Source organism: Limanda limanda, chromosome 11 (assembly GCF_963576545.1).
Source record: "Limanda limanda chromosome 11, fLimLim1.1, whole genome shotgun sequence".
NCBI classification, from domain to species: Eukaryota; Metazoa; Chordata; class Actinopteri; order Pleuronectiformes; family Pleuronectidae; genus Limanda; species Limanda limanda.
The window spans coordinates 6,578,751-6,593,293 of NC_083646.1; the positions used below are offsets into that span (position 1 = coordinate 6,578,751).

Genomic DNA, 14,543 nt, shown 5'->3' on the forward strand with positions numbered 1-14,543 from the left:
CACAGTTATAACTCCGTTAAAAGTGTTTTACAGTTTTAAAAAATGGTCCAAAACAAAACAAAAATATGAATCTTACACAATAAAAAAAAAAAAAAAAAACTGCTGTAAACACTTTCAGGTGGGAAATGATATTACTACTACTACCACTACTTCTATTACTACTACTACTTCTACTACTACTACTACTACCACTACTACTACTACTTCTTCTACTACTACTACTAAAACTACGACTACTACTACTACTAATAATACAAAACTATCTTAAACTAAACTAATTACTGCAAATACCTTCAGGTAAGAAAAATATAATAATAATAGTAGGCTACTACTACTACTACTAATAATAATTAATATGTATTATTTGTTTTTAAAAAACGTATCTCAAACAAGATAAACAACCAAAACCAATAACTGCAAGTACCTCAGGTAAGAAAAGGACCATGTTTGCCAGTTTTTTACCGAATATTTCTAAAAAAATACTCATCGAATATACAAATTGTCTTGTTTTGAATTCTCCTTCCTCTGTTTGAAACTCTTTTCTCCTCCTGTCTGTATCTGCAGCTGCTCTCCACCATCAGACACACACATGACTCTACCAGGACGTGTGTTTTGTGTTGTTCGTGTTGTTCCTGTGGTTCGTGTTGTGCTCCTGGTTGTGAACAGACACACAGCTGCTCCCTGCTCGCAGCTGATCGCAGTCCCCTCGCATCGCCCGGCAGCAACCAGCAGAGCAGCGGCCTCCATTTTGACTCCGACACCGAGCGATCCCTCACGTGTCCTGGGCCGTCTCTCTCACATGACCCGAGTGTTTGTTCCCGTGATCAGCACTTCCATCTCCGCCTGTGACACCGAATAGCTCTTTTTACCGTAACCCTGATGGATATGCTCGAACAGAGTCTGGACACCGCAAGGTAACCCACACTCACTCTGGGGCTAAGATGGCTAACGCAGGGGGCAGCTAGCCACGGTAGCTAGACATGCTATTTGGGGAAGAGAGCTAGTTTAGCGGGCGTTCGGAGAGCGGGTTTCCCGATGTGAAACAAGCCGCTGTCAAACTGGGAAGACACTGGGGAGACTGGTTAGCGAGAGGAGTGGGATTAGCTTGCGAGGTTTCAGGTGTAGCGCGGTAAAAAGTACGTGAAATACACGGTTATAACTAGCTTATAAACAGCGGCACGGCTACAGTTAGCATTAGCTAGCCGTTAAAGCACATACAACTCTATGGGTAACCTGAGGACAGTTGCGTTGCTTTGTTTTTACATAGTTTATTGCCTGTTTTTAACCTTTTTTGTTTTGTTTACCTAAGTCAAAGTTTATGCTCTTTCATTTGTTTACTTGAGGACATCAGCTGCTTGATTCACTGATGCGTGCTTTTTGTTTTTGCAGCCAAGACAAGCAGGACGAAGAGGTGGTGCACGTATCTGAAGGTGAGAGTTTACTCAGCGAGCTGTCATTGGCAAACATCTGGCTCCTGCAACCACATCTGGTCACAACACATCTGTAAACGGCCTCATCTCATGGATTAGAGGTGTAATACAGCTTGTGTCTTGGTGATTGTTGTTCTCCACAAGGCTTCCCGGGCTTATTACATCTGTCTTTTATTAGTTGTTCCATCCTTTGCACTCTCACAACTTGCTTCTCTTTTTCCCTTGAGACGGAACAGGAGACGAGCAGACGGTGACGATAGCCAGTGTTCAGCAGGCTGCAGCATTCGGTGACCATAACATACAATATCAGTTCCGCACAGAGAGCGGGCAGGTGAGTAAACGATGAGAGGAGCTTGGGATTGTCAGTAGGGGTGGGAATTGGCAAAAATGTGACGATTCAATAGTATTGCGATACTTGGGCCACGATTCAATACTATCGCGAGTATTGCGATTCGATTCTGCGGTATATATTGCGATTCATGTCCCCCATATTATTCAAAGGCATTACAAAAAATGAGGAAAATAAGACTGCTCAACTCACTTCAAATGTCACATTTAATTCTGTGAACAACATTGTCTTCTACACATTAACTGAAGTGCAAAAACTAAGAAAAGGTAGTGCAAAAACTTTGTCCTTGAACATTCAGGACACAGGACCTTTGTAATTATTTTCTGAATAGGAGACCTCTCACATGAACGCTGAGCTCCCAGCACATAACTTACAATTATTTAAATACAATACAGTAACATAAAGCAGACATATATTTTTTTTTTTTTTTTAAATATTGCAATACTTTGTGCTACAGTATCGATATAATCGCGGGCGCAAAATATCGCGATACTGAACAGAATCTATTTTTTCCCCCACCACTAATTGTCAGTGGTCACATGTTTCGGGGGGGGGGGGGTATCCCATCAGTTCAGCCCTTGCAACACAAACAATCATGCTCCAGATTTACTTCCAGTGTCATGCTGACTAAAAGTGCCTGTGCATAGACATAATGAGGAACTTGCAGTGTGTCACGTTAAATATTGATAAGTGGGGATGAAAGTGAAACGTGACAGCGGGAGATAATATGATTGTCAGTAAACATCACTTTGCGCCGCATGTATGTATTCATTATTCAGAGCGCTCATTGTGATTTAGGCTGTGTCACGCTGAGTGTTGTGGTGTAAGTACTCGCAGTGTGAAAAAACTCTCACAAACAGTCTTTCCTGTGTACGGCTGCATGATGTCGTGTTGTGGTGTTTTTTTCGCCGAGTGCGTCAACTCCCCCTCCCCTTTTTTCCAAAGACGAGTCAGGAGGATGGCGAGCTTTTAATTGCCCGAAGGTATGAATGTGTGCTTTTTTGCTGGTCACATGATTGATGATTGATGACCTTTTTATCAGAAGTGTCTCCTTTGCTGTGTCCACCTATCTGGTCGTCACGGCAACAAAAGGCCAGCGATGGGCAATGGGACACAATAAACACAACTTGGGAAAAAGTATTGTGATACTCCAGTTGGCTTATCCTTGTATGGATGATTTGCACTGGAGGGAATTAAGTCAGTGATCCATGTGGCTCATTTGGCGTGCGAGTCTGAGCGATCATGTGATTCCAGTCCGGTCGAGGATTGGCATGAGGCTGCTGTCACATGTCAGTCAGGAGGAGAGTCACATGATGGAAGGAAACAAATACCGATTCTTGGAACAAACAAGCTAATTTTCTCGACTTGTTAAAATTGAATCAGGCACATTCTGATGCACACGCATTATGTGGGATGGTGAGAGCGATGCACTGCACAGATTTGGATTATAGAGTCAGACACACGGAGGAACTGAAGCTGTAGAGATGATAAACAAATCTACAAGTCAGGTACGGTTGTTTAGATTGGAGCGTGTTACTTCTGCTATAGGGCTGCAGTTGTTGTTTTTCCCTCTCTGCCTCTCTTTTATTTGTGTCTTGTCCCACACTGCAGGTGACGTATCGAGTTGTTCAGGTGACTGACCAGCACCTCGAGGGGAGAGACGATGGGGGTGGAGCAGTGAGCGTCGTCTCCACAGCTGCCTTCGCTGGGGCTCCTCAGGCTGTTGCTCAGGTACCTCAGCCTCTCTCTTTTTTAATAATCAAATAGAATTCGCTGTTTTCAAGACTAACCATAGTCTTCTACCACATTTTAAGCAGTGAGGCGTTTGGTATTCCGGTTATTGTTTCCAAGAATCTTCCTGAAGAGACTAATTACATGAACCCTACCAACAAGTTTAGTTTCTGCAGGCACAGTCTGATGCCATACAACGCCAATGTTTGCAGACACTACTAAAAATATGTGACTGAGACATTCAGTTTCTTTATTTTGATTAAAGTTGCAAGTGGAGTTTGTTCCTCGGAGCTCATTAAACTAGCTGAGTGGTGTTATCAGTGAAGCATGTGCCTGCGTCTGCCTGAAGCAGAACGACTCACAGAGACTTAAGATGCTGTTGCAGAGTTATTTTTAAATAAACTGCAATGGCAGTAGTTATTGTTAAACAGCCAGAGCCAGATTTAGAACATGTTTTTAGATTAAAAACATGCATTTTTTTTCAGTGGAAGAACAGAACAAATGTCTTCATTTGAAGCACACTGATGTCTTTACAAACTTTGTTGTTATCGCTGCTAAAAAAGATCACTGCCACTGCTTTTCCCTTCCTTTTATCCCAGCTGTCAAACTGCACTGTGTCTTGCTTGGGGGTCTGGAGGGGATACCGGGATTGAGTCTGACGGAGACTGAGGTGTGCGTTTACCTGCTGCGACGGCTCCATTGCTACTTGTTCAAGCTCTTTTCTGTTTCTCTCTTATCTGACGCAGGCTGTGATCCAAAACCCTTTCAGTAATGGAGGAAGCCCAGCAGGAGAGGCGGTGGGAGGGGAGACGCGCTTCGCTTACTTCCCCGCCACCGCGGTGAGCGATGGGACCGTGTCTGTGCAGGCCGCCGCCGACCCGACTCTCACACAGGCAGGGGGTGAGTCGCTGCTCACACTTAATTTGGGTTGAAGCTCGCAGAAGTGCTACAGGGCTAATTTAGCCATTATTTTAAGCGACAAACTGAGCATCAGCCCTTTTTTTCTGCTGCTGTAAATGAACCATGTTCCCCACAGTTCCGGCTGATGTGAAAGAAACTAAGGCCGTTCTTAACATTTAATACGATTTGGCTCTTTTGGGCTGAACACTTATTTGTCCCCCAAACAGTGCACTATTCACTTTTAATTACAGATATTTAGATCTTGCTTATATTAAACTTTTTTATAATTAAAGACTTTCCTATTTTTAACAGATTCCTTGCTCAGGAATATGTCAGACACATTTTTAAATAATGCTCTCTGTGTCACTTTGTAAACAACACAAGTCGTATATCATCTGAAATTAGGTTAGTTACACTTATCATATTAAGTGTTTGCTTCATGTCACATGTCACACACTCCTCCGCTCTTCCTCTTTTCTGTCATTGTTGTCTTCTTGCTGCGCTAACCGTGCGATTTTCTGCTGGTGATCCAGAGGAGACGGGTCTGGGTTCGGTTGAGCTGGAGAAAGAAGCTCTGAGGTTCTGTTGTACACAACCAGCTTCTGCTTGTTCTGTATTATTCAGTCAGATCTCGATCAAGCGGACGGCCGCAGTTGAAATGGTGGATTGTTAGTGGTTTCTGGTGGTTTTAGGGGAGGTGGACACTGCAGGCCTCTCCCTCTCCAGATTGCATGAGGGTTAGGGTCGTGCCTGTTGTGGGGTTATGAATGTAACTTGTAATTTTTCACCCATTGTTTCTGCTTTTTTATCTCCCTGTTGGTCGTGAGGTTTCAGGTATGAAAAGGTTTGAATCTGAGATCCAACAAAGAAACAGTGAGTGTGTGTGTAGATTAAAGCAGAGATGGTCCCGAAATACCATATTTTTATTTTACACAAATGTCCCCCACGTATCAGCACACAGCTATATAGCATTTCATAATAATAAAGCACAGACACTTCCTGTTAGTTATGAAGCTCACATTAGCTTTTTATACATTTTAGCAACATGAACCAAGCTTGTAAACCAACATCTTTTCAAACGAAAAAATTCCAGTTAAGTGGTACTCAAGAAAACACACAGTCACGAGTTATTCAAGATCATTGTTTCTCTCCAAATCATTAGGGTTTTTTATTAGTTAAATTCCCCCTTGTAGCAAGTCAAATTTTCCATGTATTTCATCCCTAATCGATTACTTAACGTCTTGTTAGGCTAACACACTGATCCACACACCCTGTCTCCTCTAGAATCACATGACACACCAGCAGAAGTCTGACACCCTTGAGGCCGTATCAATTGACTCACCTCTGTTAGAACTTGTGTGACAGACTCAAGGTACAAACCCAGCTGTTACCAGCTGGGTTTGGGTCGAACAGCAGAGCTGTTGAGACATTTTGATGTCGGAGGTAACAAGCTTGACGTGTGTTGTTGCATCTTAAAACATTGAGATGTGGAAAAGTGCTCGACCAAACACGCTGAACTGATCTTTCTGATTCAACCGGTGAAATGCAGTTGTTTGTCTTTTGGGTGTCGCGAGCGGCTGATGGTCACGCCACAGAGGCAGGAAGAAGGCTGAGGTTACTTTGCTGTGGGTCACTGTTAAAGCCAGGGCCTTGCAGGGGGAAGTGGGTTGCTGTCTCTTTCTCTCTCCTCTCTGAGCCTCGGGCAGTTTAAGCAGGCATGACTTACAGCACCGGCTGAGGAGTGCACTGCAGGGCGGAGGTGGAGAGTGCTTTGCAAGCTGACGTCTCCTGTGAGGTGAGGGATTGTGAAGGGGAGCACAGTGGGCTCAGTCCATGAAACACGCTCTGGCAGGACCGGACCCTGGATGGGGGAATAGTTTGACCTTCGTATTTTGCAGCATTAAGGAGGAGAAAAGGGATAAAATCCCAAATAAATAATGACTCAAACAAGAGACTGTTTGAGTGGAAATTGTAATGTAATTTATGTAATTACATTTTCTCCAAGATTTTGTAGTGATATCTTTTAATCAGATTTGTATTATTACTAATAGATAAAGTTTTTATTTCTGATTCTTTTTTTGAAGAAAACTCTGAGAACGTTTAAAAAAAGTATTTTTTATTTGACAGGGAAGGTTTTTGTAATCTTACTTTTTTAAGCAGATTTATTCCGTCTGTAAATTAGCAGTAAATTGTGTTGCTGTGTTTTTTTTCTTCGTCTAGCCAGGTCAGGTTGGCCATCTGGTGTTAGTGTCCTGGTGTTTTTGTCTTACAGGCGTCGCAGCAGCACTGAAACAGACGCTGTCTGCACCCCTGAGTGTGGAGTACGTGCATTTCTATCTCAGTCAAAGTTTGTTAGGTTCGGTTTTGGAGTCCTGACTTTTATTCCGTCTAAGTGTTCATTGTACAGGAGAGAAATTAAAGCATTGTGTATGACCATGTGGATTTTGCTTTCTTTTTCTTTTCAGTCTTCTTTACAGTAAATACACTCTTGTTTGATGTTGTATTGAGGCAACAAGACCCAGTCTTTCCTGCCAGGTTGCCCCTCTGCCTTTATCCCCGTCACTAACCTAATGACTCCTGTGCTTTCCACAGCCACAGGTCAGTTTTACGTGATGATGACCCCACCTGATGCCATTCAGGCAGGAGTGCAACGAAACATTGCCCCACGCACACAGTCCTTCCCTGCGTAAGTATCAACTCTTCAAGGCTTCACGTTCACGTTTGATAGTCTGGCTTCATTTCAGTTCAAGAAACTCCATTCTACACAACATTTAAACAAACCTCCCCAGATATCGAGTGAACAAAGCTCGTAAAATTCACATGAACCTAAACGCTAAGGCAGGAGGAGGCTGGAGAAGTAGAATTGCTGGGATATGCGTTAGGTGTGCATTGTGCATTTTCTAGCAGTGGTGTATAAAGCATAAAGTAATTTTTTAGTTTCAGGTGACGGGGTTTGTGTGGACTTGCGAACAGAGAATATATTCCAGGTCTATCAAACCTACAATTCGGCTAAATGTATGCAACACAAGTGCTACTGCAGTTGTTGTTCTTTTAACTCCAGACTGTCTCTCCCCAGGGAGTCTTCCTCATCCCTCCTCAGTTCACCGTGAAGGTTGACATTTTTTTCATACCATCCTTTATCAAGAGTCTTCATTTTAGCACACCACGGCTGGCCTGTTTTCTCCCTCTACTCCAAAACCCTCGTCTGTTGTTTCACGCCGAAACTCACCACATGGATCATTATAATCAGGCGTCAGAAAGGAATCCATCTCCGTCTCTCTCCGACTGTTAGCCACACGCTGGTGATTGCTGTTATTAAGATAATCAGCAGGCTCACCTGAGCAAAGACAAACTGTGTTGTCATTTTAATTGCGTGATACCAGGCTGTCCGGATACTTCCTCTGATAATGATGCTTTATTTTGTTTTCAGGCTGCACGTTTGTACTGAAAACACAATGGTTCACATGGATCACAAGAGTAAAGGATTCGTGTTACTTGTACATCCTTTACACCAAAATTAATAGTTGTACGTGGGTTTTTATAACATGGCTGAACCCGCTAAAACAGAGAGTCCTTGACTCCTTTCCCATTGCCAGTAGTGGAGTTAGCCTTTCTCTCTTTTCCGCAGCGACAACTGAGGCGCTCTCTCACCTCTCTGCCTTGCCAAATTAGCGCGTATACCCAGGTGTCATGTTTCTATCAGAGCTTGTGCCAATTTAAAAACCTCTGTCTATTTCAGAGTAATTTTACCCAGGAGTGAATGCCCAGTGAATCTTTCCCATTGCGGACAAAAGCAAGATGTCTGTGGGTGTAAAAGAGGCTTTAAATAGCATGTAACTGTGTTTTTCTCATGTAAAAGCCAAAGCGTAGCTGCTAACTCGTTTGGTCACTCAAAACGAGCACATGACTTATTGTCAAATTGAGTTAGCAAGGAGCGAAGTGACTATTCCTCCGCTTTCTACCAGGCTTATTCTTCAGGTTTAACTTGTGATTCTGTAGAGAGCATATAACCTTTCTTTTACCTTTTCACAGTGGCCTTTAGTTAAAGACAACACAATAGGGAATCACAGCAGCCTACACACACTCCCTGGCTTTCATTTATTGTTTGTCAGCTCAGTGTACAGTACATGGTTTGACAACAAGGATTTTCTCCGCTCCTGTGCTCATGTGATTTTTACGAACTTTAGATTTCTCAACGATTTGTTGTGGGCAGAGTTATGGGGAGTTCTTGCCTTGAAATTGGCAGCAGCACTTTAGTTTTTTTGATGTTCACATTGTACAACAAAACTACTTTCCAGTCAAGAGTAAAGAGCAAGCTTCATTGTATACCTGCGCTACTGTGTTGAAATGTTCCGTGAAGTGTTTTTTTTCTTATCCCTCACAATGCAATATGTTTATTTCTGTTTATTTTCTCTTTTATGAATAGTTGATGATTAACACACAATGCTCTTGAGTAAACTAATGTGTAAACTAATGAACAGTGACATTATCTTCGAAATGTGAGTGATATGAATGAAAACTTCCATCCGCAGAAGTGAAAACGACCTGCTGCAACATGAAGGTTTAGACTGGTGAGGACAGATTTCACATTTCTCCCACACTCTTCTTTACAGTAAATGAGCAAATCAAATTAGATCACGAGAAGAAAGAAGACACACACACACACACACACACACACCCACACCCACACCCACACACAAACCTCTGCTCTCCACCCCCTTCCCACACGTCCCTGGTGATTCTCAACCTACTCTTGATGTGTGAGACACAGATGTATCGTTTCCTCAGTGCTGACCCCAATCCATTGTTGTTAGTCGTGCTCGTGGCAAACATCCTTTTCCATTAGGACTTGGAAAATTAGGTCATTGTTCTCCATCTGGAAACAAATGGCTCGCTAGACACTTTTATTTTAGTATAATTGTCAAAGTGTCCTCTGTTGTACTTTTCTGAGTTTTGTTCTCATTTAGCCCAGTTTGGAACCAGTTAGTATTTGAGGTTTGAAAGGACAGGAATGTTTGGACCAATCAGTTTAGGCTCTATATAAAGATGGACGACTCTTCTCCACTTCCTCCCACTATCCGGGAAACGAAGCTCAAATATCCTGGATCCAAACGCCACAATCTTGGCATTCGTGACCGGAGTCACGGAGCCGCGGCATCGAGGTCCCGCTCATAGAAGCACTCGGCCGATTGCGGATCAGTCTCAGCTGTCAACCATGATGCTTCATCCCGTTTTAATAGCATTGAATACATTAAAACCAGATTTACTGGAAAAAAACAAACTCTTGAACATACATCAGTGTGATAAGCGCTAACAAAATGACAGGAACAATCTTTTTTTTTTAGTTCGGGCCATGTCCCATCCACTTACATGGAGGACGTGGAGTTAATGACCTACACTGCAGACAGCCAGCAGGCGTCGTTTGAGCTGCTTTGATTTCACCTTTCTTAGGAGCTGTCATGTCGTCCATCTTTGTATGAAGTCCATGATTTCAACCAAAATTGCTTAATATGATCCACTGAGGGAATTACAGCCCAATCTGCAGTCCCTTGTATCTCGATATACACTTCACTGGTTCATTGTTCAGGCCCATGCTTGGTGTAATACTGTAGTATAATAACGGGTGGGGGGTGGGCAGTGATAGTGAAATTGCATTTCTCTTTTCAAAGATCAATTTAAGAAAGTACAAACTTAGTCCTCTAATATATCCACGCTTTAAATTGAATGGATAAAGTGCTTCGTCAGTGGGGATTGTGTTCTGATCATTTTCTGGATTTCTGTGGCTTTAGCTCTCAGGAGCACTTATTTGAAGTCTGCCTCTATAAGTTGTGAAAGTAGGAAATCTCTAGGCCTGTACATTTAGTTATTCATACACATTTTCTCAATGTTCTGCCGAAGAGTACTGCTGGGCTGAATCCATTCTACAGCTGAAATCCCATTAAGATGTCTTGAGATACAGGAGAGACTGCGGTTTGGCTTGAGTGAATGTCTGAAACGAAGATGTCAAGCGGCGGAGTTGTGTTGATGCCTCACAAATTCAGCCGCTGTAAAGATTTGTGGTGCAGGGACAGACGAGGACAGAGGATGACCTCACAGGGTGTTTATCAACTTCACACAACAAGGACCCAGTTCAGACCTGGTGTTAATATCCCATCCCTAGTGGAAATGTAAGGTCCAGGTGCGAACTACAGTGTGTATACCCGACCCTTTCCCCTTCAGACACATTTTTGGAAATGATATTTAAGCTTGGGTTTGATCACGCTACCAACTTTGCCAGTCTGGTTTGCGTTTGGTTAGTTTTCTCTCAGTTTTCGGACGGTTTAAGTTAGAAAACTGGGACCAGAGCTCCAATGTGATTTTGAACGCACCCAAATGCATCCTCAATGCGTCCCGAGATCCCATCTCCCAGACCACATCAGGAAGTGGTCCGAGATGCATGTGGCCATGATCATGTGTTAATTTGTATTTGGCCTCCACCAAAAAATCAACAGAGACAACCACATAATGGTTTCTGGGCACACACACAAACACATCATTTGTTCTTTCTCAAACACAAGGGACGTGTGTGTTTATTTGAATATAGATCTGAGAACAGAGATTTTTGATCACAAGTGGTCACAGGAGACACATTCAGGATGCATTTTAAATACAGGTGTGAGCTGAGCTTTCCACTTGTGATCGGATGTTATTACCACGTGGGGAACGAGTCCAGTTACCAGAAATAAATCTAGAAAAACAATGGTTGGATTAATTTCCTTTGCCATACATATATCAAGACAAGATTTGCCAGAGCAAAGACATTACTGTGGTGTTTCTGTTCTTTTGCATGACTGGTGAGGTTCTGTTTCATTAGAGGGACAGAAGAAGCAGTGAAATACAGATATATGCTCTTATGCGAGTGTGTTACTGGTCTGCTTGTGCCGAGGTAGGTTGTTAGATAAGTCTCCCTGTCACTTCTCAGGAACTTAATTAACAGAAGACCTCAGGGAAGACACAGAGACAAGAGACAGTTGTGTCATTAGCCGAGCGTCCACACTCCAGTGGACAGCAGCTGGTTTTCTCCAGTGTCGTAATTTTACAGCATAATAAAGCGACGTCCTCCCTCTGGGCCACACCTGGGAAATGGACAGCCAACAAGAATAAGGAGGTCGGATGGGTCTCAGTAGTCCTGTCAGTGAAGCCCGGCTTCAGGCCCTCAGGCGTGTCAGGACTGAATATGCAGCCTCATGTAGCCGTGTGACTTAACAGTAATTGTACCAAAGGCAGGACACAGCTTTTGAGGCTACGTTTGAAATCTCACTTCGGCACTGACAAGAGAATACAGAGATAGCACTGAAAAACATGTTCTAATAAGCACTAATTTAGGCAAATTTGGTGGATTTGATTGTATTGGTGCCTGATTGTATGCCAGGCACAGGGAGGAGAGACTGTAGTGCATGAAAAGTGTTTTATTTTCTGTCTGACTGCAGGAAAATGGATGGACCGCGAACACCGAGAGACGAAAGAAGGAGAGCGCAACATAATGAAGGTGGGTAATTAGCCGTGATTGTGGCTTTTGACTCCGTCAGACAGTGCGACACAATGCGGTGCGGCGTCTAAGTGGAGCTCGCCCGAGCCCTGTCAAAATATTCTAATAGGAACCGATAACAACATGTTGCTTTCAGTCTGGCCACTAGAGGCTACTGTGCAGCTGTCAAACTCCTGCAGTAGCTACAGTCAGTGAAATGACAACATCCTGGAGATGAAAACGTGGCTCTTCTCTTTTTTTAAATGACCTCTAATATCTGAAAATGTAATTAATCTAGAAATGTGGCTTGCATTTATCCTTTTCTTTTCAACGTTTGCTGATCTGTGGCTTTTTTACTCCCCTCAGTTGAGAGGCGGCGAAGAGACAAGATCAACAACTGGATTGTCACCCTCTCCAAGATCATCCCAGACTGCAATATCGACAGCACCAAGACCGGAGCAGTAAGGAGGTTTTTATTTGACTCCTAACGGCTGTTAAGGTTTTCCTGAGTTGGTGCAGTGCTCTTTCTAAACCTGCCTGTTTGTGAATGAGCCTGTTTTCTTGGCCTGTGGTGATGCTCGTTGCTCATTTCTTTAAGAAACTGTAAAATTGACGTGCAGTAATTGAGCCGCGGTGTGTAAAGACCTGCTGCGGGACTCAGTCTGCAGAACCCCCGAAGCTGCACCACAAAGAGCTGTTCTCCTGTCTATTCAAAGCTTTACTCAGGAACCAGAACTGGAGAATCAGCCGTAGTTGCCATTTTTGTGAACACGATGTCACGTTTCTTACATAGATGAGTCCCAGCCACCACTGCTATAGCTGGTCCCCTGTTTATTCAAAAGTCCAAATCGCATCGGAACATTACCGGTGCACAGATAAGGATTTCTGGAATTACTAGATACGGGTTTCTGTTTTTAAATTCTAAATGTTTCATGTGTGTGACAACATCTCTGTTCCTCCAGAGCAAAGGAGGCATCCTGTCCAAAGCCTGCGACTACATCCGTGAGCTGAGGCAAAGCAACGTGCGGTTTCAGGAGAGTCTGAAGGAAGTGGAGAGGATACAAGTGGACAATGAGCTGTGCAGGCAGCAGGTATGAATATCAGCCTTTGCTCTGGCTCGCAAATGTGGCAAGAGCCTATTCTATGACTTCAAAGATGGGCAAAGAAGAATCTTTCCTTTAAGGTGTTTGTGTAGAAGATAAATACATTTGCACATAATAAGGCAGCCGTGGTGGTCTGCATATGTGGCTGTGAAGATTGTCACTGCATTGAATCGATTACGCTGCTCTGGAGTGCATTGCCACATCTTTCCACTCAAATCTCAGAGGCTTGAAATCCCCCTCACCCCATATGCATCTTTATTTCTCCTCAACAAACCCCGAAGCAGCTGATCATCACAGCCTGACAGAGAGGTTCAAAGACTTGGCTCTCATACAATGAGAAGTGTTACCTGAAATCGGTGCTTTGAGAGACTGTGGGAATAATATACACTGGGGTTTGTGTGAGAACTGACGGCATGCTAATGCACTCAAAAGTGTTGTGAGATCTTGCAGCTCTGAGGCGAGTGCGTCTCCCTATTGAAACCCAGGCCTGCGAGGCACTCGGTAATATGTTCTTACTCTGATGCTCAAAGCTCAGGATCCGTCTCCCAGTCCCCTAGTTGGGAGGCGGTGGATTCGGGTTCCACCCGAGGGAAATGTGGAGGAGATGACAGACCTCATCAAGATGTGATAATCCGCTTAATTGTGCACAGGTGTGTCTTTGAACAAGGCTTCAGACGCCTGCTTTAATCCTCGGGATCGCACAGAGGAGGAAGCAGTTTGGTTTGTTAACTCGGAGCCTATATTTAGCCGTCACCAGAATGTAAATGTTGATTTTTTTCTTGTTTTTATTTTCTGCTCCTTTTCTTCTTTAGATTGAAGAGCTGAAGAACGAGAACGCTTTGCTCCGAGCACAACTCCAGCAGCACGGCATCGAGATGGTTGGAGAGACGCCGCCGCAGTGAAGGAGGAAGACAGTAGAGCGGGCGGGGGGGGGGGGACAAGCACCGCCACTCAGACACGCTACCAACTCGGCGGCGGCGGCGAGAACACGAGGAAAACAAGGACTTTGTGAAGAATCACTTTCTTTTCAGTGAAGGCGTCCTTCCCTGGGCTCCCAGATTGCGAACCCTTCACCGGCCCGTTGTGGCTGCACTTGACTGTTCCAATCATATTGAGATAACAACCCGTTACTGCTCAGTGGAAATGTGCTCAGCGACAAGATTCCCTCTCACCACCATCCGAGAGCTTCACTAGCTACACCGAAAGAGAACCTCTGCTGAACTCCTCCCCCGTTTTGTCTTTACGTTGCCTCACTCATGGACTATGATGTTTGTCATATAATTTTGGCTCCATGTCAGTGTATACCCCCCCCCCCACACACCACACCCCACCCTCTATTATTAATTTTACTTAGTTCATGCTTTTTATTTTCTTTCAGTTTGTGTTTTTGAGTTGTGTATTAATATGTTGTTTTTAGCTGCTTTAATTTATTAGTCCGCCTGCTGCCAGAAGCCTTGATGGAGACCAGTTACACTGAAGCTCGTGCCCCCCCCCCCCCCCCCAGGGACGCAGAGTGAATTTCA

At 43.8% G+C, this 14,543-nt stretch overlaps 1 protein-coding gene across 3 annotated transcripts; it reads left to right on the forward strand.

Annotated features, from left to right (window-relative positions):
- Positions 1-567: 567 nt before the first annotated feature.
- LOC133014097 (upstream stimulatory factor 2) lies at positions 568-13,955 on the forward strand. Of its 3 annotated transcripts, none has more exons than XM_061081238.1 (11): positions 568-914; positions 1,390-1,430; positions 1,667-1,761; positions 3,391-3,510; positions 4,257-4,410; positions 7,003-7,096; positions 8,943-8,981; positions 11,880-11,938; positions 12,284-12,378; positions 12,880-13,008; positions 13,833-13,955. In XM_061081238.1, exons 1-11 carry the CDS (start codon positions 880-882, stop codon positions 13,920-13,922), a joined length of 951 nt encoding a protein of 316 aa, XP_060937221.1. In that variant the 5' UTR covers positions 568-879; the 3' UTR covers positions 13,923-13,955. The 3 variants fall into 3 exon arrangements, with proteins under 3 accessions (XP_060937221.1, XP_060937220.1, XP_060937222.1); XM_061081237.1 differs by having other exon boundaries at positions 569-914; positions 1,658-1,761; XM_061081239.1 differs by lacking the exon at positions 8,943-8,981 and having other exon boundaries at positions 569-914; positions 1,658-1,761.
- The last annotated feature ends 588 nt before the right edge of the window (positions 13,956-14,543 follow it).

Bases quoted from the DNA above. Each gene is read 5' to 3' on its own strand.
- LOC133014097 (XM_061081237.1), top strand. From the start codon at position 880: ATGGATATGCTCGAACAGAGTCTGGACACCGCAAG. The intron at 8,982-11,879 runs GTGAGGACAGAT...GTCTGACTGCAG, and splicing joins CAACATGAAGGTTTAGACTG to GAAAATGGATGGACCGCGAA. The intron at 12,379-12,879 runs GTAAGGAGGTTT...CTGTTCCTCCAG, and splicing joins ACAGCACCAAGACCGGAGCA to AGCAAAGGAGGCATCCTGTC.